The 22864-nt window shown below is 42.1% G+C and overlaps 1 protein-coding gene across 1 annotated transcript in view; it reads right to left on the reverse strand.

The window, feature by feature from the left end:
• LOC311232836 (Na(+)/citrate cotransporter-like) overlaps window positions 1-22864 on the reverse strand; it is a gene marked incomplete at its 3' end in the record, with an annotated part of 45636 nt that overhangs the window by 22272 nt on the left and 500 nt on the right. The window contains exons 2-7 of the mRNA XM_084319656.1: window positions 15702-15830; window positions 13952-14088; window positions 8402-8556; window positions 7771-7966; window positions 5889-6011; window positions 3920-4132 (exon numbers count right to left, since the gene is read on the reverse strand). Coding sequence (XP_084175782.1) covers window positions 3920-4132; window positions 5889-6011; window positions 7771-7966; window positions 8402-8556; window positions 13952-14088; window positions 15702-15800 — 923 coding nt within the window. The 5' untranslated portion in view covers window positions 15801-15830. The remainder of the gene's footprint in view (window positions 1-3919; window positions 4133-5888; window positions 6012-7770; window positions 7967-8401; window positions 8557-13951; window positions 14089-15701; window positions 15831-22864) is intronic.

Consider the following 22864-nt stretch of genomic DNA (forward strand, 5'->3'; position numbering starts at 1 on the left):
ACCTTATCTCTTATTCCTAGTTTACCGAACCTGAAACATGTTTTTGTAACTATCACAGTTTTGTGTTTTACCGGACGTAAAACATGCTCGACAAACACGATCACAGTTTTGAGTTAAAATGACCCCCCCCCCTTGATAATTTTGTGAAGACAGATATGTACATGTAACATTCCCCACGGTGCTGCGCCACCTAATGGACTAATTCAGGTGGTGCAGCTCATATCCTTATTTATTCATTTGTTCCATGTGATTCTCACCAATCTGTTGTGTGTTCATCTGTTGTCTGTGCTGTGCCCCATTGTCTAATTTAGTTTTGTCTCCCTTGTGTTGTATCTATGTCCTGTTTGGTCTTGTCATGTTTCTGTATATTAACCCTGTTATGTTTTCTGTTTAGTCATTACCTCAGCTGTGTCTAATTTACTAATCACCCTCATGTCTCTAATTAGTCTGTGTATTTAAGTGTTGTCTGCCCAGCAGTCTTTGCTGGGTCATTACTTTTGTTACCCTTGTTCCTGTGTGCTGTCTACTTTGTGTACGTCCCGTGAAGCTTCCTGTATTTCCCTGTGAGTCTGTTCATGTATTGTTTGCCCACGTTTTCCAGCATTGCTGAGGTTTGTTTTCGAGTTTGAAGTTCGCTTTTGTTTTCTGCCAAGCCTTAATAGTTTTCTACGTTCAGTAAAGCTGGTTATTTACAACCTCGACTCGTGCCTCATCTCTCTCACCCTCCACTGCCTCTCCTCGTGTCTAAGTCTGCATTTGGGTTCTACTCACCTCTACCACCGTCATGCCATCTAAACGTTCCACCCATCGTAACATGTACATGGTATATACCCAGGGCTTGACATACACTTTTTGGCTCACTAGCCACTGTGGCTAGTGGTTTTCCAAAGTCACTAGCCACTCAGCATTTTCACCAGCCAAAAATCACCACTAAATAATTTTTTCATCAATACGTTCCCATTTTATAGCGTGATGATGAATAGGTTTAAAATCAAAATGCATATGATCGGTATCATGTTCCACCATGAATGCATGAGAGGGGGGGGGGGGGGGGCAGGGGACGTTGTTTCTGATTATTGATTACCCATAATGGCATTCGTTATTGTAGCATCATACACTGATGTGTCATGATGTCATGATGTCATGTATGTTGTGTATGTCATAAATGTCACTATAAATTGAAAATGGGGGACCCTGATGTAAACAAGACAAACGTCTTTCTCTGGTCTGCATCCCCTTAACAATTGTGTGTATTGAGCCATACTGTATTGTACCCATTCTGCAATCTGTTAAATAAAGTTTTCATTCATTCATCGGCTGGTTGGCTATGCTAACAAGGCCTGATCAGCATGAAATCGTTCTTATCTGTGGCCGGTTGGATCCCAAAAAGGATTTCCCAGTTATTGATCGCCATCTGGTAGATCGATATGTCCATTGGCTGATGCTATATTCCTTTACTGCATACTGAATTCGGCGTCGCAAAAGGTATTCCATGCGATCTGATGAAGGCATAGCTTCACGCAGAAAAAGTAGGCCTGAATGAATTTTTTTTTACATCTGGTCTGAAAACAAGGAGTACTCTATTCTCAAGACAGCACCACTACCAGGATCTGGCCGGTAATGCACTTTTCCAAATTGTTGTGGGAGTTGTAGTATTATGTAGTATCACTTGGATTGACTTAATTATTGCCGATGCCTTTTGTAGACTACAATGTTTTTTTTCATAGAAAAAAAGTCACCGGCCACTGTGGCCAGTAGAATGACAGAGTTACCGGCCACAGCCGAATTCTACCAGCATTTGGCCAGTGGTCAGGTGTTAATGTCAAGCCCTGTATATACCTTTGATTTGGGAGTATTTGGGGCTTCAGGGGATAAACCAGAACGATTTGGGCTTATTGCATATAATGTGTCATATCTCGCCATCTATGGAAAAATACTGGATTATTCCGGAAATGGGGCAATGTTTAGCGTGTAACAAACTACAGTGTGTAGAAATGAGCTGATTAGTCAGTAATGGACTATGAACAATGCCTGTAAAATGAGCCATACTATTGTCTCCATAGCTATAATACAGAACACACGATGGGTCTGCAAACATTGCTAAAATGGTCATTAACGCTGACACCAAATAGTGCAGATGGCGAAAGCTAATGGCCGTGAATGAGTTAAGGAAACTATCATGGACATTTATACTGACACCTGCAACTGCTCCTAAACTAGCACCTGTATCTTCCTGCCTGCTGTGGCTGTTTTGTTTCGCTCTGTTTGTCTTACCATGTTTTAACTTGTTTTAATCTTGTTCCGTTTTAACTTTGTATTTCTTTTACCCCCTGCCCCCTATCCCTCAAAAGGCTGTGCCTTTTGCCAGGTCGCTATTGTAAATACGTTTTTAATGACTTACCTGGTTGAATAAACGTTAAATAAAATAAATAAAGAAATAATAATAATAATTAACACAATACAAGGATTCAATGCCCTTGGTGACATCACTGGTGGCCATATTCAAACTCATTTACTCTCAATAACTGTCAAACTAAATTAATGTGTGCAAAACCATTGCGTTTTTGGATGCATGTGCAAAATAAAATCAGCATTGCCGCTTTAAATAAAACATTTGTGACTGATTTAACACAGGGCTGAACGTGGAGGTGTTTCTTCATGGATGCAATTGTGTGCACTTCTCTGTTTGTGTGCGCTATCAGAGTTCAGTCCACATGTATTGGACTGTTGTTCTCTGATATATTTAATCTGTTTGTCTTTCCACCTTTGGAATCTATTGGTTTTCTATCCTGCTTTTGGTGTTCCAGTTAATTCGTTTTTATCGTTCATTGTGAGTCTTTTTTTTCCTGTCCTGTAGCAAAGCCGCTGGTTAAAGAACAAAAATTACTTGGTCAAATATTACTCAGAGAATATTTCCTCAGATCACTCAGAGAATGTGCTATTTGGTAGATGCTTTTTTCATGTAGGTATTCACTGGAAGCTAGGTGAATGAACGGGAATTCATTTACAATAATGTGTTGAGCTGATATGTGTAAATTGAAAAGGTGAATAAAATCACCAATTAAGCCAATTACAGGATCACACTTGTGAATGTTGCATTTAGCACATTTTAAAACGGCACTCGGCTACTTCTAAACATGTGCTGGGTGAGAGCAGCAGCTCGGAGGGCTTGTTTGCAGTGACGGAACCAAGAAGAGCATTCCTTTTTTTTATCATTCCATTTGGGCTGTGGGGGTGCTTAATGTCTGATTTCAGTTATTTTGGGCTGATTTGGGCTGTGGGGGTGCTTAATGTCTGATTTCAGTTATTTTGGGCTGATTTGGGCTGTGGGGGGTGCTTAATGTCTGATTTAAGTTAAATCTTAAATCAGACACTAAGCACCCCCCACAGCCCAAATGGAATGATACAAAACATTTAAATAATCGACTGAGAGATTGGCAGTCGACTACGGCTCCTTTTCGATCGATTAGTCGACTATTCGACTAGTCGAGGTCAGCCCTACAATAGACTGCTAGATATTCAATAAGTTACATTTGGAAATGGTTCCATTTTTGTCCACTGCTGAGACTAAACTCTCTAACATGTCTTCATGCCAGTTTTGCTAGTTTATTGTCTAATGGTCAAACTGACGTGAGTAAAACGGAGATATTATTTCTCTCTGTTGTCAATCTGAACGTACTATTATCAATACAATAACGCTATGCATGTAAAGCATGTGTTAAATTCATCATATTGTAAGTATGCACACGCACGTGTACGCATGTGTGTGTGTGTGGCACACATTTCCCGTATAGTGACATGCAGTCCTTGCAAGCAGCTAAATCATCTACAGTATAAATCATCTACGTCTATCATCCATACAACCATATAGATGCTAATACTGCCTGCTTTTTGTGTGCAAACACATGGTGCTACGTACTTCTTCTTGGTGTTGAAGATGTGCATGGCCCATCCGTCGATGAAGCCCGGGTCTCTCGTGAACCACAGCGCCACCAGGAGGATGAAGAGGGCTAGGACGTTGACCTCAGCGTAGGACATGGGCCCCAGGCGCCGGTACTCCTCTCTGATCACGTGGTACGCTGCTCGCTCCTTCACCGTCTTGGTGGAACCGCAGCCCCACGTACGCCTCAAGCTGGATGGAAGGCAGTGGACAAGGCTGCTAATCAGGTGTTTGACCCACCAGAATTTCTCTTTGTTAACCTCTAAACTGGCCGCCCTCCGCTGCCGTCCCTGTTGTTGTTGTTTAGACATTCAGACAGCTATTCACTCAGGAACAGTGATGACCGCATGCACAAGTTTGGTATCCCGTGAAAAGCAACACAAAAAGCTAATTTTCGGGAGGGTGTGATAATATTGCATATAGGTTAAAGGTTAACATTCTGCCACTAGATGTCGCACTAGAGCACCAGCATTTATCCAATCAGGTGCATTCCACATAGGGGAATGGGAAGTAAGGAGGGGATACAAGCCTGCAACATTAATTTAGGACCAAAAGTCAAAAGTCAAGTCAAAGTCAACTTTATTGTCAATTTTCTATTTGTGCAAGACATACAGAAAGTTGAAATTACGTTCCACCCATTCCCACGGTGTATATAAAAACATATGGACAATATAAACAACAAAAGTAAAGATATAAGAAAAAATATATAAAAGATTTTTAGTCCAAATTATTGCAAATATCTTTCTAGTATTTTTCTAGTTATCTATAGCACCTTTAAATGTATACAGTGGGTTAAGAGGTTAACCCCCGTTTACAGTAATACTATTTGGAATTACAGTCTGTAGTAATTAACTCATTGGGCGCCAGCTATTAGACAGAGCCCGTCATAGCAAGGCCACGCTTTAAAAGATAGGAGTGCGTCACCTTGTTTGTAGAGCTATAACTATATTCTATATTATAGCTATGGATACAATACTATGGCCCATTTGACATCACCTATCTATCGTTCAATATGTGAAAAAGAATAAATGTTTCCATCCATACGTTCCCGTGTTATACCGTGGTGAATATAAGTATGGTTTTAGAGCGGTCTGGGGTAATTCCCGAAATGCTGAGTTATAGCCTTATACGTCAATTCTACTATAGACGTTGCCGTTTCTTGCCTGTACACGCTATTATTCCGAAATAAAATCTATATCATAGGTATTATGTTCCATCATGAATGCATGAAAGGAGGGGGTCGTTTCTGATTATTTGATTGGCAGTAACGGCATTCGTATTGAACACTAAAAACGCTTATCAGCCCGATCGGTATAAAAGCATTGCAGGATCAAGCTAAAATTTACGTCAGATAGTCCTTACCTGTGATTGGGAGTATTCCAAAAATAATATTCCAATTGTTTGATCGCCATCTGGTACATCCGATGTCCATTTGGTCCACGGCATAACCCACCACAACATATGGAATCTGGGATATTTGACGCGCTTCAATGGAACCGGGAGAACCGCTCCAATCGCCCGACAAGGAAAAGTGAGACCGGAGACATTTGGCCGTTACACAGGCCAAGATACAAGGTTACAAAGGGTGCTCAATACCGCCATCTAGCTGGATGTGGCCGGTATTGCACTTTGGCGACCTCAGACTCATTCCCTATGGTAACACCAAGGTCCCTGGATGAATAATGAATACAATTGAATAAAGGAATAAACAACCAAAACCCGAGAAATCTCGGGTCTGGCGCCCAGCCGCTGGCGAGTTAACCCGACTTATCTCGGGTTTGGCCTCCATTGAGTTAAGGGTAATCAGATTACATACATTTTAATAGTGAATTTGATTATCCCACTGGATTATATTAATGATTACATGTTCACGGAGATACACATTTGTAGTGGATTACATTGTGAGTAGTAACCTTACCTTTTAGTAAGGTTTAAAAAGATCACTCACTTGCAACCGATGAACACAAACTGCAGCCAGAACCAGGCCAGGGTCAGAGTCAGCAGCATGGTGGGGAAGGCAAAGGCAAACCAGGAAGCAAAGTTGATGACATCACCGCTCTCAGGGAAAATCCTTGGAGGGGGGGCAGAGCGGGAGAAGGGTGAGAATAAGTGAGAATAAGGATAAAGAGTGAGACGGAAAACAGCCTCTCCCTGAACGTCAGCAAAACAAAGGAGATGATTGTGGACTTCAGGAGGTCGGGGGTCAAGGACTACAGCCCCCTCAGCATCGACGGGGCACCGGTTGAGAGAGTCAACAGCTTTAAGTACCTCGGAGCCTACATATCCGAGGACTTGACATGGACCACACACATTGACAGTGTTGTGAAGAAGGCACGACAACGCCTCTACTTCCTCAGGCGACTAAGGAAGTTCCAAGTCAGTCAGAAGATCCTTAAGAACTTCTACTCATGTACAATAGAGAGCATCTTGACTGGCAACATCACCTCCTGGTTTGGGAATAGCACTGCACAAGACCGAAGCAGACTACAAAGAGTGACACGTTCAGCCGAACGCACAATTGGAGGGGGGCTCCCCACCCTCCAGAACATTTACAACAAGCGTTGCAGGGGCAAGGCTAAGAGAATCATTAAAGACTCCAGTCACCCGAACAACTGCCTCTTTGAACTGCTGCGGTCAGGCAAGCGATACCGGAGTCTCAAGGCGAGCACAGAAAGACTCAGAAGAAGCTTCTATCCCCAGGCCATCAGGCTGCTAAACGAACAATGAACACTACACAACAACAACCATCAAACGCACATAGCACACACATCCACACGCACACACTCACTTTAAACAAACACACTGTAGCACCCACTCCACACACTTTATAGCACACACCCACTTTAAACAAACACACTGTAGCACCCACTCCCCACACTTTATATTTATTGATGAAGGATTGCACTACAACTCGTACACCTTACTGTAAATTGTACCTAAATTGTACCTCATCCCATTTCTGCTTTGCACTATATAGTACTGTACATTAGTACACTGCATAGTATTGTATATTATATGGTAACTCAGTTACGTCTATTCTGCATCGAACATTGTACATATGTCTATACTGAACACTGTGACCTCATTTTCTACTTCTAAATTACATGCTATACTATGTTATTTGATACTATCTTGTCTAGCACAGTCTCTGGAGCGTAACAGTAAGAAGCATTTTGTATGAAAGTATTCTGTACTTCTGTATGACAACTATTAAAGAAACTTGAACATGACTTGCATTGGCATCTGTTTCTGTACAAAGCTATTGTTGGTGATTGGTGGATCTTTATAGGTGCTCAGTGTTGGAGCGGAGGACGAGGAATCCCACCTCGCAGCTTGGCCAACTGTTGGAAGCCAAACGAACGGTCTGGCCTGCGCACACAGACAAACAAATAAACCAACCCGGTTATAGAGGTGCTAGGTCTGCGCGTCTAATAAGCGTCAGGGAGGGGAAACGACAAATTTAAAACGATGCAGCAAAAAGTGCAGAAATCTTTTGTATAAATGTATGATAATAGAAGTGCAATGTAGGCCAATGTACTGTAATAAGGTTCATACCACATAGTAATATTACTATTGCACTATTACTGTTACATTTGCACTCTGGTTGGATGCCAAACTTCTTTTCGTTGTACTGTACTTGTGCTGTATAATGACAATAAATTTGAATAGAATCAAATAATCTAATCTAATCTAAACTAATCAAATCGAATCAAATCTAATTGAATCTTATTTGATCTAATCTAATCTAATCTAACCTGATCTGATCTAATCTGATCTAATCTGATGTAATCGAATCTAAAGTGCAGTGTTGTCAGTGTGTATGTACTCACTGGCTCATCTGCCCTGTGAGGACCAGGTTGGGCCCGGTGCCGGTGAGGGTGGCGGTGCCACCGATGCTGGCAGCATAACACACACACAGCGTCAGGCCTTTGCACATCCTCGACCTCTCCTCCTCATCCTCCTCTTCCTCCCCGCTCGGCTCCTCGAGCCCCATCTGGCACTTCATCTCCACCGGGGGCGATGCCGCTGCACACAGAGGAGACAGGAACAACCAGGAGGATATTCATTACATATCTTATTATCGTATTTGACCCTAACACAATAGAAGGGTTAAATTTACCATCATCATCATCATCATCATCATCATCATCATCATCATCATCATCATCATCATCATCATCATCATCATCATCATCATTATCATCATCATCATCATCATCATCATCATCATAATCATCATCATCATCATCATCATCATCATCATCATCATCATCATCATCATTATCATCATCATCCATACCATGCACTTTGATGTACCAGGGAAGTTTGTTCCCATATACTGTATGTTTTAGGTTTTTGAAAGCAAGATCGTACCATTCTCCTCGGGGGTAGACCCATCGTCCTGTAGGCTGATGGCGTCTTTCTCCTGATCGTCTTGCGTGGTTTGGTATAGGATCATACCATTATCCTGGCCGGTGGGGGTGCTCTCGCCGTCCCTGGGCCTGTTGAGCTGCTCCAGTACAGCCTGTACGATGGGGACCATCATGGCGGTCGTGGCCGTGTTGCTGATCCACATGGATAAGAAAGCCGTCACTCCCATGAACCCCAACATCAGCCTGGGAGACAGAAGGAGACAACAGGGGCTGATAAAAAGGTACGGGGAAAGAGAGACATAGAGAGAGGTAGAGAGAGGAAGAGAGAGGTAGAGAGGAAGAGAGTGGTAGAGAGAGGTAGAGAGAGGTAGAGAGTGGTAGAGAGAGGTAGAGTGAGGCAAAGAGAGGAAGAGAGAGGAAGAGAGAGGTAGAGAGGAAGAGAGTGGTAGAGAGAGGTAGAGAGTGGTAGAGAGAGGTAGAGAGAGGAAGAGAGAGGTAGAGAGGAAGAGAGAAGTAGAGTGAGGTAAAGAGAGGTAGAGAGTGGTAGAGAGAGGTAGAGAGTGGTAGAGAGAGGTAGAGAGAGGTAGAGAGGTAGAGTGAGGAAGAGAGTGGTAGAGTGAGGTAGAGAGAGGTAGAGAGGTAGAGAGAGGAAGAGAGTGGTACAGAGAGGTAGAGAGAGATGTCACACCCTATGCCTGCCTGTCTACTCTCTCTCTATTATCCTCTCTAATTACAGATGCAGAGTCAGGTGTGGGGAAGCTCTGGGAGCAGCTGATTAAGGTAGAGAGGTAGAGAGTGGTAGAGAGAGGTAGAGAGCAGTGGCGGCCGGCCGATAGTGGGCGTTAGAGCGCCGCCCTCCCTGGTTAAAAGAGAGAAGAAGAAGAATTTTTATTTTCTTTTATTTTTAGAGCCCTAGAAATAAAATAAACATGTTTAAAATGAATAATATTTACTCATTTTAAGTATGTTTGTGTTTCCAATGCACAATATAACGTTAATATATCAAATATAAATAATAGTTTTTCATTCACAGGAAGTCACTAGTAACTACCTCTCAGGCCGGGGCGAGACATATCGCGCACAGCAGGGCGTGCACTGGTTTCATCGCTGTATCCTCGCAGCCAATCAAATAGGTCAACGCACGTAACGCACTGTGCGTTGAAATATGATGTAATATGATGGAAGCCGGGCGCGTTTTCAAGCGATCTATATCATCTAAGCAAGCAGCGTCTATACTTTCCGTAGCCGCATTTCTCGGAGACGCTCTCTGATTGGCCGACGCCAGATTCTACACTGGTTAGGCTTAGTTACTCTTCGAAGTTGGTTAAGGTTAGAGTTTGTCTTAGAGCATGACGGCAAGTTATTTCGACGGTTAAGCTTAGGCACTCTTTCAAAGTTGGTTAAGGTTAGAGTTTGTCTTAGAGCAGGGCGATAGAACGCCAGGTAGTTTGCAGGCTGTTCGATGCGGAAATGGGCAAAGACACAGCTCATCACAGTACTTGTGTTGTGGTGCCTAACCTGGCTAACAAGAAGCTATTTGGCTAGCTGGATGCAGTCTGGACAGTGGATATACATCAACAGTCTGGGACTGTGGGACAGTGGACATGTACTAGTGTAGTATGAATGAACTCGACTTAACGTTGGAAACGGGGTAACGTTATGAGTCAGTATTCGCTTGGTCAGCTGTCCGCTTGCCCCCCCCCCCCCCCCCTTCACCCCCCCGCGCCCACCCAAATGTAGTTCACACCGGCCGCCACTGGTAGAGAGAGGTAGAGAGTGATAGAGAGGTATAGCGAGGAAGAGGGAGGTAGAGAAAGGTAGAGTGATAGAGAGAGGTAGAGCGAGGAAGAGAGAGGTAGAGCGAGGAAGAGAGAGGTAGAGCGAGGTAGAGTGAGGTAGAGAGAGGTAGAAAGTGGTAGAGAGGTAGATAGAGAGAGGTAGAGAGAGGTATGTGGTAGAGAGAGGTAGAGCGAGGAAGAGAGAGGTAGAGAGAGGTAGAGACTAGAGTGATAGAGAGGTATAGCAAGGAAGAGAGAGGTAGAGAGAGGTAGGAAGAGAGAGGTAGAGAGAAGTAGAGAGAGGTAGGAAGAGAGAGGTAGGAAGAGAGAGGTAGGAAGAGAGAGGTAGAGAGAGGTAGAGAGAGAGGTAGAGAGAGATAGGAAGAGAGAGGTAGAGAGAGGTAGAGAGAGAGGGAGGACGGGAAGTCCACTCTCCTTTGTATAGAGAGTAGGGAGAAGGTTCTGGCGGGATTCAACCCTCTGCCAGTAAAGGTATTTGTGGTTAGGGCTGGGCGATTAACTGAATTTCAATTAAAATTATGATTTTGGCTTCCCACAATCATGAAAACAAGATAATCGAGTTAAAACTATTATTGTGCCGCATGCTGTGTTGCTCTCATTTTGTCTTGTGTTGTAAATGCGGCACACCCTTCCTTCGCAGCGGTTTGCATTGATAGGGAGGGATAACTGTCTCCAGTAATTTTGAAACGTCTTTGGTATCTTGTAGAAGATGACAAGATGATGATAATAATAATAATAATAATAATAATAATAATAATAATAATAATAATAATAATAATAAAGTAATCGTGTTTAATAATCGTGATTTCAATATCAATCAAAATTATCGTGATTACGATTTTTGCCTCAATCGAGCACCCCTAATTGTGGTTCCAGAAGTGGGGGTCTTAACCACACACCAACTTGTGAGTATAGGTCACACCAACTTGTCATAAATACTTTTTTTTTTTTATCTACTTTTTCTCCCATTTTTCTATTTTTCTCCCATCCCAATTTCGTATCGTCCAATTCTACCCTCCCCTGTCTCTAACACTGTTAGGCCATGCCTCCCACTGGCCGGCTGCAATGTGGACGAAGCCTTGCATCACGTGTCCCCTCCGGTACACGAGGAGGCAGCCGTCGCATCTTTTCACCTGCACAGCGCGATCTCTCAGTGGCGAGGAGTAACGCGTGGGAGGCTCACGCTGCCCCCGTCGCTTCCTGATTCTGCTGTGCAGGCGCACCAACCAACCTGTAGGAGTCGCTGTCCACAACGTCCGATCCCCACCCACCAGCTTCCCACCCCTAACACTGCCAATTGTGTTAGTATGAACGACCAGCCAAGCTGGTAGCAACGCCGAGAGCTGGGCTCGAACCCAGCATCTCCTGCATTAGTGGCGAGCGCCTTGCCCACTGCGCCACTTAGCCACCCCGTCATAAATACTTCTGTCCCCTCTTTGTGATTTTGATTAATTATACTTCTAGAGTCATGTGTCCTTTCCTCCCATTTTTACTGTGTCTTAGTCATTGGGTTTTATTACATATTATTCTAGTTTGCTGCTGGTGACTCGAATTACCTACAAAATACTCTGAAATGGACCTCAATCTCAATCCCTGCCCTCTTTTATTTTCCCCCACCCTCTTTTCTCTTTCCCCCACCCTCTTTTCTCTTTCCCCTACCCTCTTTTCTCCCCCCCCGCTCTTTTCTTTCCCCCGCCCTCTTTTCTTTCCCCCGCCCTCTTTTCTTTCCCTCCCGCCCTCTTTCCTTTCCCCCGCCCTCTTTTCTTTTCCTCCCACCCTCTTTTCTCTCTCCACTATTTCCCGCCACTCTTTGCCACCCAGTAACTATACCAATTCATTACTATCTCCTAGCCCGTCTCTTTGCTCTTCACGTGTGTTTGCTATCTTTGAGTCTTACTGCTGTATGTCTTCTGCCTTTGCCATTTGTTTGTTCTGTCTATTGCGTCTGGTCCTCGCGGCTCAGCTTTGCTTTGATGTCGGCTATGCACCGTTTATAACCTCCGATTAGTATAATGGCCGCCAATCCTTTGGAGGCTATAAATGGTGCACGGCCGACACATTGGCTTGTTGCTAGTAAGTTAAGACTCTTTCATATTCAGATCAAATTCATATAATGTCATAATGTTTTTACATGTGAAGGTGCCAGTTGTTAAAGGTATAATCTGTAATGCCGTCAAACAATGACCTCTAGGCAAAAGAGCCCCACTTGGTACTGCGCTTTGTTTACTTTTTTGTTTTGATCGGACATGTGGGTTAGAGTTTAGTAACTTATTATACTGTGAATTCCTCCAGACCCATCTTGGTGGCAAAAACAGACAAAAACAAAAATGGTGTCATCTTTTGCCTAGAGATCGCTGTTTGACAACATTACATATTCTACCTTTAATATGTCAATGTTTTGTGGATTTTAATTTTTCTTGGCAACATGTGTACGGACTTTGTTTCAGGGATGATTGGTTATTCACAGGTCAGTGGAGAAGATGGGGAAAATACATATAGCCCCGTGTTACACAATTTGTAGATGATCACTTTGTATTCTCCACAAATGGGTTGTTTTGTTCTTAGGAACCTGCTGAGGATCGTTTCCACAGTCAGTGTACTGCGGCCTTACTGGTCAAATGGAGACGGTTCTCACTCAGAAGTGTTGGGCCACCACAGTAAGGAACCACCAACTCTCCCCAAATCATGAACAAAATAGACCCAATGCACAGAATCAGTATTCTTTATCTGTTAACCCTTCCACTACCACACTACAGAAGGTTAACCCTTTCACTACCAAATCAAATCAAATCAAATTTATTTATAAGGCCCAACAACACACGTTAATGTCCCCATGGGCCGTACAGGTCTTCTTTAAACAAGTCAAGAAGAAAACATAACAATAAGTCAAGAACAGAACAAGGACACCATAAGGTCCAACAAATTTAAAATAAATGCAAATAAATGAAAGAATGCAAGCACTCCCAGACATACCCCACGCGAAGGTAAGGAAAAACTCACTAAAACCTAACAATAGGTAAAAATGCTCCACAGGCAGTGTGGAGGAGAGAAACCTTAGAAGGGCCATTCAAGGGGGGATCTCCCTTCTTAGATGTCGGTGATAGTAGTGTTGCAGACGGACAGTTGGTAAGCATGCACTCAAGTGTGTAGTGAAACACAGATGAGTGCATGCAATAGCAACTGAACATATTGAAAGATTAAAGATAGAGCTGATAGCGATAGCAACTGAACATTTTGAAAGATTGAAGATAAGAGCTGATAGCGAATCTATTTGAGGCACAGGGGCGGCGCAGAGAGGGTCGCGTCCTCCCCGTCTTAATCACGGGACATTCAACACTCCAGTCATTGCTCAGGGACAGCCGGAGACAGGGAGATAGGGGGCGGCGCAGAGAGGGTCGCGAACTCCCCTACAGAAGGTTAACCCTTTCACTACCACACTACAGATGGTTAACCCTTTCACTACCACCACACTACAGAATGTTAACCCTTTCACTACCACACTACAGACGGTTAAGTGTGGTAGTGAAAGGGTTAAGAACAGTTTAGATTTTGAAAAAAGGACCCAAACACGGACATACTTGGGAACCCTAAAACCCCAACCCTATACCAGGCTATCCAGGACTGGTTACTCACAGAGCAGGTAGAGGGGTAGAGAGGGGTAGAGAGAGGTAGAGAGAGGTAGAGAGGGGAAGACAGAGGTAGAGAGAGGGTGAAGACAATGACAGAGGGAGAGTGGGAAGTCCACTCCCCTTTGCGTAGAGAGTAGGGAGAGGGAGACGGTTTTGGCGGGACCCTAAAACCCCAACCCTACACCAGGCTATCCAGGACTGGTTACTCACAGAGCAGGTCGCACCCCGACGACGAGCAGCACCCTGAGGGCGATGCGTTTGTGAAGGTTCCAGTGTTCCACGGCCACCGCCACCATCAGGCCACCAACAAACAGCATGTTAGTGTCCGTCAGGTACTGCATACACACCTGGTTAATACAGTATCACATAAACACAGAGAGAGAGAGAAACACAGAGAGAGAGAAACAGAGAGAGAGAGAGAGAGAGAGAGAGAGAGAGAGAGAGAGAGAGAGAGAGAGAGAGAGAGAGAGAGAGAGAGAGAGAGAGAGAGAGAGAGAGAGAGAGAGAGAGAGAGTTAATTCCTTTGATAGTATTGCCCAGTTGGCTTGTTGTTCACGGTGATGTCTGCTGTTGCTGTTGTTTCCCTCTTGTCTGCCACTATAAAACATATGCATGCTATGTACACACTCCTGCTGTTGCCCTTGACATTCAAACTGGAGTTGCTCCCTGGGTTATAGACGCCCACTGCTCCTAAATAGTTAGGACGGGTTAAATGCAGAGGACAAATGCCTGGTATATGCAAAATTGTACTTGGCAAATAAAGAGATTATGATTCTAATTCTGTGTATAGTGTCGTAATGCCGAAACGCCCAATGATACAAGGGAATACTGCTGATGATGTGTCCCGTGCCTGATTGTCCTGCGATTGTACCTAACCCAGGCTAAGACCTCCCACATACATTAAAGAACCCCCACCTGTGAATCACATACCACCTTCAACAACAAGTCACATCTGGTGTGTTCTCACCAGTTATTGGCACAAAGGAATGTTTAACATCACGTCCTGTGTTTTTGAATCGGAGAAAGCACTGATTTTCCTATCCTGAGACATTGCCTTTGATTAATAGTGCATTCACATGGTATTGGCTAAATGTTATAATGGGTTACTATAGGTATATAATATATAAGTGTTTATAGCTATATAGTAACGTATTATACTGTGTATTATACTGCATACTGTGTACTCTAACCTCTAATAATAATAATAATAATAATAATAATAATAATAATAATAATAATAATAATAATAATAATAATAATAATAATAATAATAATAATAATAATAATAATAATAATAATAATAATAATACACTGTGGTGGACACTAGATTTATTTATCAACTTCCACAACACTTTATTTATATAGCACCTTTCATACAAGAATTGCAGCTCAAAGTGCTTCACAGCAGTAAAAGAGACATAAAATGGCATAAAATGAGCACCAAATTGGCAGATCAAGAGCAATGCATAAAGTGCAGACATAAAATTAGGCATACAATAAGCATAAAATTAGCATAAAATAGACAGCAGCAAAATAGACAGTAAAAATAAGGCATAGAACATCAAATCACGTAATCTTTCATATTAGGATCTAACATCTAGGCCTCTTTGTTTACATTTTGATTGTCACCGATACACGTAAAATAGACATATAAAATCATGAAATTGGCAGATACACATAAACGTTGGAGATGTTTAGTACTATCAGAGCCATAGGTCTTTGTCATATACTCCTCCTTTTCCCCCTGCATCTCTACAGATGGGGTCTTGCTTTACTCCCATGGTTAGAGAGTAGTTTAAAGCAGACAGTTCTGAATTACTTTACAGAACACAGCAATAAGTATGTCTACTTGAAGTTTTATTCGTTTTAAGGCACAATAAATCATAAGAAAGCCAAGAGCAGTACTTCACTCTTAATACTTTGAATTTAAAAATACAAAGTTAATACATGGACAACTTACATCTTTGGACGTCATGACGTTGAACGCAGGGAAGAGGATGGTGGGAAGCAGAGCTGTCACAGCGAGTGGGAGCACCTCTGTACACCAGTACACTGCCATCAGACCTATCACATAGGCACAGCATGCCTCCTGCAACAAACACACAGCAGTGAGCACATACACACACAAGCGCCGTGTTTGGGTCAATGATTTTGTTAGCCTATTATTGTTTTTTTACGGTTTCTTTTAAATGTTCCCGAATTTCCCCAAGGGGATCAATAATGGAATATCTTATCTTATCGCATCTTATCTTATCTTGTGCTGAATACGTCATTGGTAGTTTTCTGGATAAAGGATGAGAACATCTCCGGAACAGGCATGCACAGATAAGGTCCAAAGGTGGCTTGAGCCCCTGCCCTGCCATACAGAAAGTGCCTGCTTAGAAAGTGTTTTCTATTTTTTGCATTCGGATTTTAGCATACCATTACCTCCACTTAAAATATCCACCAACAAAAAGAGGTTCCCTATTTAAACAAGGGCACACTCCACCCCTCGCCATTAAAGAGATTTGTTAAAGATGCCATTGTGTTGCCTGAGCCCCTGTCCCCCAATTCCCCTAGGCACAGTTCTGCTCTAGAATCACCAAATGATGCTTCTAGTGCCATAACGGTGCATCCTTTACTTGTGGTGGCCCCTTACAAAATCAGACAGGCCCACCACATACCGGGAGACAAAGAGTTGTGATTGGAGTATCAAGAAAAGAGGGCGGGGTTTGAGATCGTTCAATCTGCCCCTGCCACAGATGGCCGATCAAACTGTGGGAAATGCTGCTTGCGTATATTCCCTAGGAGTGTGCACGTGTATATTCCTGAGGATTGTGCATGTGTATATTCCTGAGGAGTGGGCATGTGTATATTCCTGAGGAGTGTGCACATGTATATTCCCAAGGAGTGTGCATGTGTATATTTCCAAGGAGTGTGCACGTGTACTGTATATTCCTGAGGAGTGTGCATGTGTATATTCCTGAGGAGTGTGCATGTGTATATTCCCGAGGAGTGTGCACGTGTACTGTATATTCCTGAGGAGTGTGCACATGTATATTCCAGAGGAGTGTGCACATGTACTGTATATTCCTGAGGAGTGTGCACGTGTATATTCCTGAGGAGTGTGCATGTGTATATTCTCGAGGAGTGTGCACGTGTATATTCCTGAGGAGTGTGCATGCATGTGTATATTCCCGAGGAGTGTGCACGTGTATATTCCTGAGGAGTGTGCATGTATATTCTCGAGGAGTGTGCACGTATATTCCTGAGGAGTGTGCATGTGTATATTCCCGATAGGGTGACCAGATGCAAAAAGTCCAAAAGTGGGACAACAGTAAGATTTTGGTGGGACAAAGTGGGACAACAGTACGATTTTGGTGGGACAAAGTGGGACAACAGTACGATTTTGGTGGGACAAAGTGGGACAGATAGATAATGTAAAAAAATGTATTAGAATAACTGCCATGGTCTTCACTGAATAGATTTAAATCAAAGGTTAAAGGTTAAATCAAAATAAATACAAATTAAATACCACCTAACATCTGTTTTAAATATTCAAACGTCATCACTTGACAGGAATGTCTTGTGTTTGATATTCCCTGTTAACACAGAACTAGGGAAAACAGTGTAGTATAATACAAAAATAATAATACAAATAAATTGTGTTTCTATATTAGAATAACTGCCATGGTCTTCACCGAATAGATTTAAATCAAAGGTTAAAGGTTACCACAGTCGGCTGACCTGTATGAATGGGAGTGTTGTACTGTGTGATAGACACTTGTTATCTCAGCTGCAGTGACCTTGTCCGTCTGGCTATCATTGTTTGGTTTAAAAAGAAATGTATCCATAGATCTGGATGTTTCTTTTTGGTGAGCCACTTTCAAGTGAGACTCACGTCCACTGTGGCGCTTCAAGTTGTATTCTCCTCCATGCGCAATTGAAAACGAACTATGACACAAAACACAAAGCCTGCTGCAGATTGCCTGCCATCTGCCTCACCCAGTCATGTGTCGTTTGCCAGTCTTGGTCGTAACTGCAGGTCCGTTTCTTTTTACTGCTTTCCATCTTGAACTAGTTCGCTTGTAATGTTGTTGTGTTTTTTTTGACCAATCAGATTTGCGATATGAGGTAGCGTCACGACTCAGTCTCAGTCACGTCACAAGCAGGCAAGCAGCACGCTAAAGTATATAACCAATCAGAGCAATGTGTGTGGACAAGAGGCGGATTGCTACGTTTACTGTCTGTAGGGAGGGGCTTTTAGACGCATGTTTTTTTTGGCTTCGAAAAGAGGGACATCCTCTCAATATGAGGGACGCGGGACATTTGGTCAAATGGTGGGACAGTACAACCAAAAGGGGGACACCTGGTCACCCTAATTCCCGAGGAGTGTGCACGTGTACATTCTTGAGGAGTGTGCACATGTGTATATTCTTGAGGAGTGTGAACATGTGTATATTCCTGAGGAGTGTGCACATGTATATTCCTGAGGAGTACAGACTAGGGATGGGAATCGAGAATCGGAATCGATTGGGAACCGGTTCCTAATTGTCCGATTCCTGAATCGCATGCCTCCATGACTATCGATTCCTCTTATCGATGCCATGTTTTTCCGACAGTTGCGCATTTAAAAACAATAACGTTAGCGCCACGCATGCAGCCATAGCAGACTATTTAATTCCTTGACTAGGAAAACCTAAAGGGCTCGATATTGCGACCATTTTGTGTGTGCAGTGAAAACTGAAAGTGCTTTGCATCCTAGTCATTAATTTACATGGTAAAGTAACGTTAGCCACTATCTAGCTAAATAGCCATGCTCATTGCAGAGAGAGACAGAGAGAGAACACTGAGCTGGCCTTTATTTATACAGGTAGGTTATTGCTAACAAATTGTCTTTTGCAATAACGACCTGTTGAATGCAACTACAGTTCAATAGATTAAATTAGTTCTCAAATACATTTTATTTAAGTGTAGGCCTATAGTTAATTAATTTGTTTACAGTTTTTGTATTTTTCTGACAATAAATGATAAATGACAATCAGAAATGTCAAGTTGCATGTTGTTATTCTAACCAGCTTAGTTCGACAATGGAATCGTATCGATAAAATCTTATCAATTCCCATCCCTAGTACAGACACAAGCGGGTAATTCAGGGGGACCCAAGCTAGGATGGGGCCCCAAAACAGGAATCTCAGTAGGAGAATGACAGATATTTGTGTGACCAAACACCCTATCCACCAAAAAGAAACAAGAAAATCCTAAGGATCACATCCCTAGCCTAGAGGTCTTTCTCAGGGGTCCATAACCATTGCCCCATCCCTCTAGCACCACAGGAACCATGGGAGCCTGACTAGGTAACGATGGGGCCGTCTCTATCAAAACATGGAATCTCATACCACGTTTTATTATGTTTATTTCCGTAAATACACACCTAAAGCCAGCTCACTCTGCTGGGGTTACATACCTGCTGTGTGTGAAACCTGCCAGCCGGTCGCAAAGGCAACTTAGGCGTATGCATTTGAGAAATCTCAACGGACCCTTTAATAAATAGCTATACGCGGATTGGTTGGACGTTAAGATGTCAGGTCTTGTGCTCCGCTAACGGACGCTCAGCGGGAACTCTGTTTTAGATTATCAGTAGTGGAAGGGAAGTACATCCTGTCACTACAGGAGTAACAACGGGTTACTAACGGTAATTACTGGTAATATCCTTGTAACCACATTACCCTGTTACCTCCCTTGCCTTACCCTGGTATTATTGTTATTACCAAGCTGTAGTGTAAACTGCTTATAATACTAAACCCTTGATACACTAGTCACATTACAGAAATGTACGGCACGGAATGGGCTCAGAGGCACGGAATGGGTTTAGAAGAAGAAAACTTGCTTTAATTTAATTTAATTATTATTATTATTATTATTATTATTATTATTATTATTATTATTATTATTATTATTATTATTATTATTATTATTATTATTATATTATTATTATTATTATATTATTATTATTATTATTATTATTATTATTATTATTATTATTATTATTATTATTATTATTATTATTATTATTATTATTATTATTATTATTATTATTATTATTATTATTATTATTATTATTATTATTATTATTATTATTATTATTATTATTATTATTATTATGTATACATTGCTGTATAGTTAGCAGAAATGTCCACAGGGTCTAATAGGGGCTTGAGCCCCTATTATGTGTGATGTGTGTTATGAGTTGTGAGTTGTGCGATGTGTGTTGTGCGTTGTGCGATGTGTGTTGTGTGTTGTGCGATGTGTGTTGTGCGTTGTGCGATGTGTGTTGTGTGTTGTGCGATGTGCAATGTGTGTTGTGTGTGATGTGTGTTGTGTGTTGTGTGATGTGTGTTGTGTGTTGTGTGTTGTGTGTTGTGTGATGTGAGTTGTGTGTTGTGTGATGTGTGTTGTGCAAAGTTCGATGTGTGTTGTGCGATGTGTATTGTGTGTTGTGCTATGTGCGATGTGTGTTGTGTGATGTGTGTTGTGTGATGTGAGTAGTGTGTTGTGCGATGTGTGTTGTGTGTTGTGAGTTGTGCGAAGTTCGATGTGCGTTGTGTATGTGTGATGTGTGTTGTGCGATGTGTGTTGTGCGATGTGTGTTGTGTGTTGTGTGAAGTGTGTTGTGTGTTGTGCGATGTGCGTTGTGCGAAGTTTGATGTGCGTTGTGCGATGTGCATTGTGTGATGTGTGATGTGTGTTGTGTGTTGTGTGTTGTGCAATGTGTGTTGTGCGATGTGTGTTGTGTGATGTGTGTTGTGTGTTGTGTGTTGTGTGTTGTGTGATGTGCGTTGTGCGTTGTGCGATGTGCGTTGTAAGTAGGGATGGGTACCTTTCACATTTGAACCGATACGGTACCGGTACCTGTGAATCGATACCGGTACCCAACGGTACCTTTTTTCTGTACTTTAGTCTCAGGAAATTTTATTTACCTACATCAGTCGTGGAAAGAAATCCAAACTTCAAATAACTACAATTTCGACAGTTTTCGGCTTGCCATTGCTCCGACTGCTTTGTTGTTGAATCAAGTCAAATCCTAGGTAAGCATATATTGTGCGTGTGAACGTTGACATGAAAAGAAAAAAGGTAAAAAAATCAAAAAATACAAAAAAATATTTTTAATTTTAATTTTTTTATCTCACTTGAATCGATACTCGGTAGTACCGACGTGTTTCGGTTCAGTACCTCAAAAGTACCGAATTCGGTACCCATCCCTAGTTGTAAGAGAATCCATGAGTCTTCTATAGCTTGGCAAATCGTCTTTTGCTGATGTAAACAAGACGAAAGTCTTTCTCTGGTCTGCATCCACTTAACAATTGTATACTGAGCTGTACTGTACTGTACCCATTCTGCAATCTGTTAATAACATTTTCAATCAATCAATCAAAAGCTAAGCACTAGAAGCACTGTGTAATTTGATGTAGGCCTACTTTAAAAGTTGCATAATTTTCAAGTTAAAGGGATACTCATCACCCACCATTCATGCCAGGTGTCAGGCTCCTCATTCACTTCCATTCATTTTGGGGACCGAAATATCATACTAAATATCATACTTCTGAAGTAAACTTACTGCCATGCAGATTTCAATAAAACAGATCATTCTGAGTTTGGGCATTTGATGTGTCTTCACAGATGTATTACCTTTGAAAACTATAAGCAGATCAGGTCAATTTGTTGTAGGTTTGTAGTGTGCTGTGTATCTTTTATCTGGCATAGAATGTTCGGGGAGTGGTTACCATGGGTTACTATACTGTTTTAATAATGGAAGAAGGACCTTGAAGACTCTAACAGGAGCACTCATTCAATGGTACTACAACTATGCTTGCACCTCATGGTACCAAAGCACCTCAAAGGCCCTAAAAACAAGGCTACAAACATGACAAAACAAACTGGTCGTCAGACTACTGCTTGGCCTTACTCCTAAAACCCACCTTACCCCTGCCCACTTTGACAACCTAGGATGGCTTAGAGTAGACGACAGAGTACAGCAACTTGCAATGGGCCTGGTCTACAAGATACACTACACCACTAAGGTACCCATGTACATGTCGAAATACTTCCCAAAGGTCAGTGAATTCCACGACCAGAACACCAGAGGGAGTTCCACAAATCATGTTCAACCCAGATTCGGCTCAAACAAGAGACTAAACACGTTTCGCAATTATGCCGCAATAATGTGGAACGCCCTACCCACAGCCGTAAAAAAAATTGAATCCCATTCCACCCTCCTTCAAAACCGCTCTCAAAGACCACCTAGACCTAGAGGGTGGCTGCAATTAGAAACTGGCCCCGGTAAATGTACAATGTTGTTTGTATTGAGCAGTACTGTTTGATTGATTGATAGAAAACTTTATTAAAAGATTGCAGAATGGGTACAATACAGTACAGCTCAATACTAACAACTGCTAAGAGGATGAAGACCAAAAAAGACTTCCGTCTTGTTTACATAAGGGGCCTCCATTTTCAATTCATCAAGACATTTATGACATACAAATATCATATAGATCATCGATATCACATAGTCCAAGCGACAGTGGCTCAGGAGGTAGAGCGGTCGTCTGGTAATTGGAAGGTTCCCGGTTTGATTCCCGCTCCTCCTGGGCAGCGTGTCGAACTGTCCTTGAGCAAGACACTTAACCACTATAACTTAAGCACTATATAAATGCACCATTTACCATTAAACAGCATTTGTCCATTTAGGTACTGAGGGTAACTTTATCAAAACTATAATAACCATTATTATCACATGAAAACATATTTTTGATTGTACATATAGGTTAATTTAAATGCTTGGTGTGTTGTTTATGTGGAAATTAAGATCTTTCATTAACTAGTGTGTTTTAGACTTGACAGAATTGTTCTTTTATTTTGGAAAAATTACGTCCGGAAATCTCATTGTCGCTGCTGATAACGGAATGAATGAATGAATGAATGAATGAATGAATGAATGAATGAATGAATGAATGAATGAATGAATGAATGAATGACAACTTTATTTAACAGATTGCAGAATGGGTACAATACAGTACGGCTCAATACACACAATTTTTAAGGGGATGCAGACCAGAGAAAGACTTTCGTCTTGTTTACATCAGG

Source organism: Notolepis coatsorum (assembly GCF_963971535.1).
Source record: "Notolepis coatsorum genome assembly, chromosome: 8".
Taxonomy (NCBI): Eukaryota; Metazoa; Chordata; class Actinopteri; order Aulopiformes; family Paralepididae; genus Notolepis; species Notolepis coatsorum.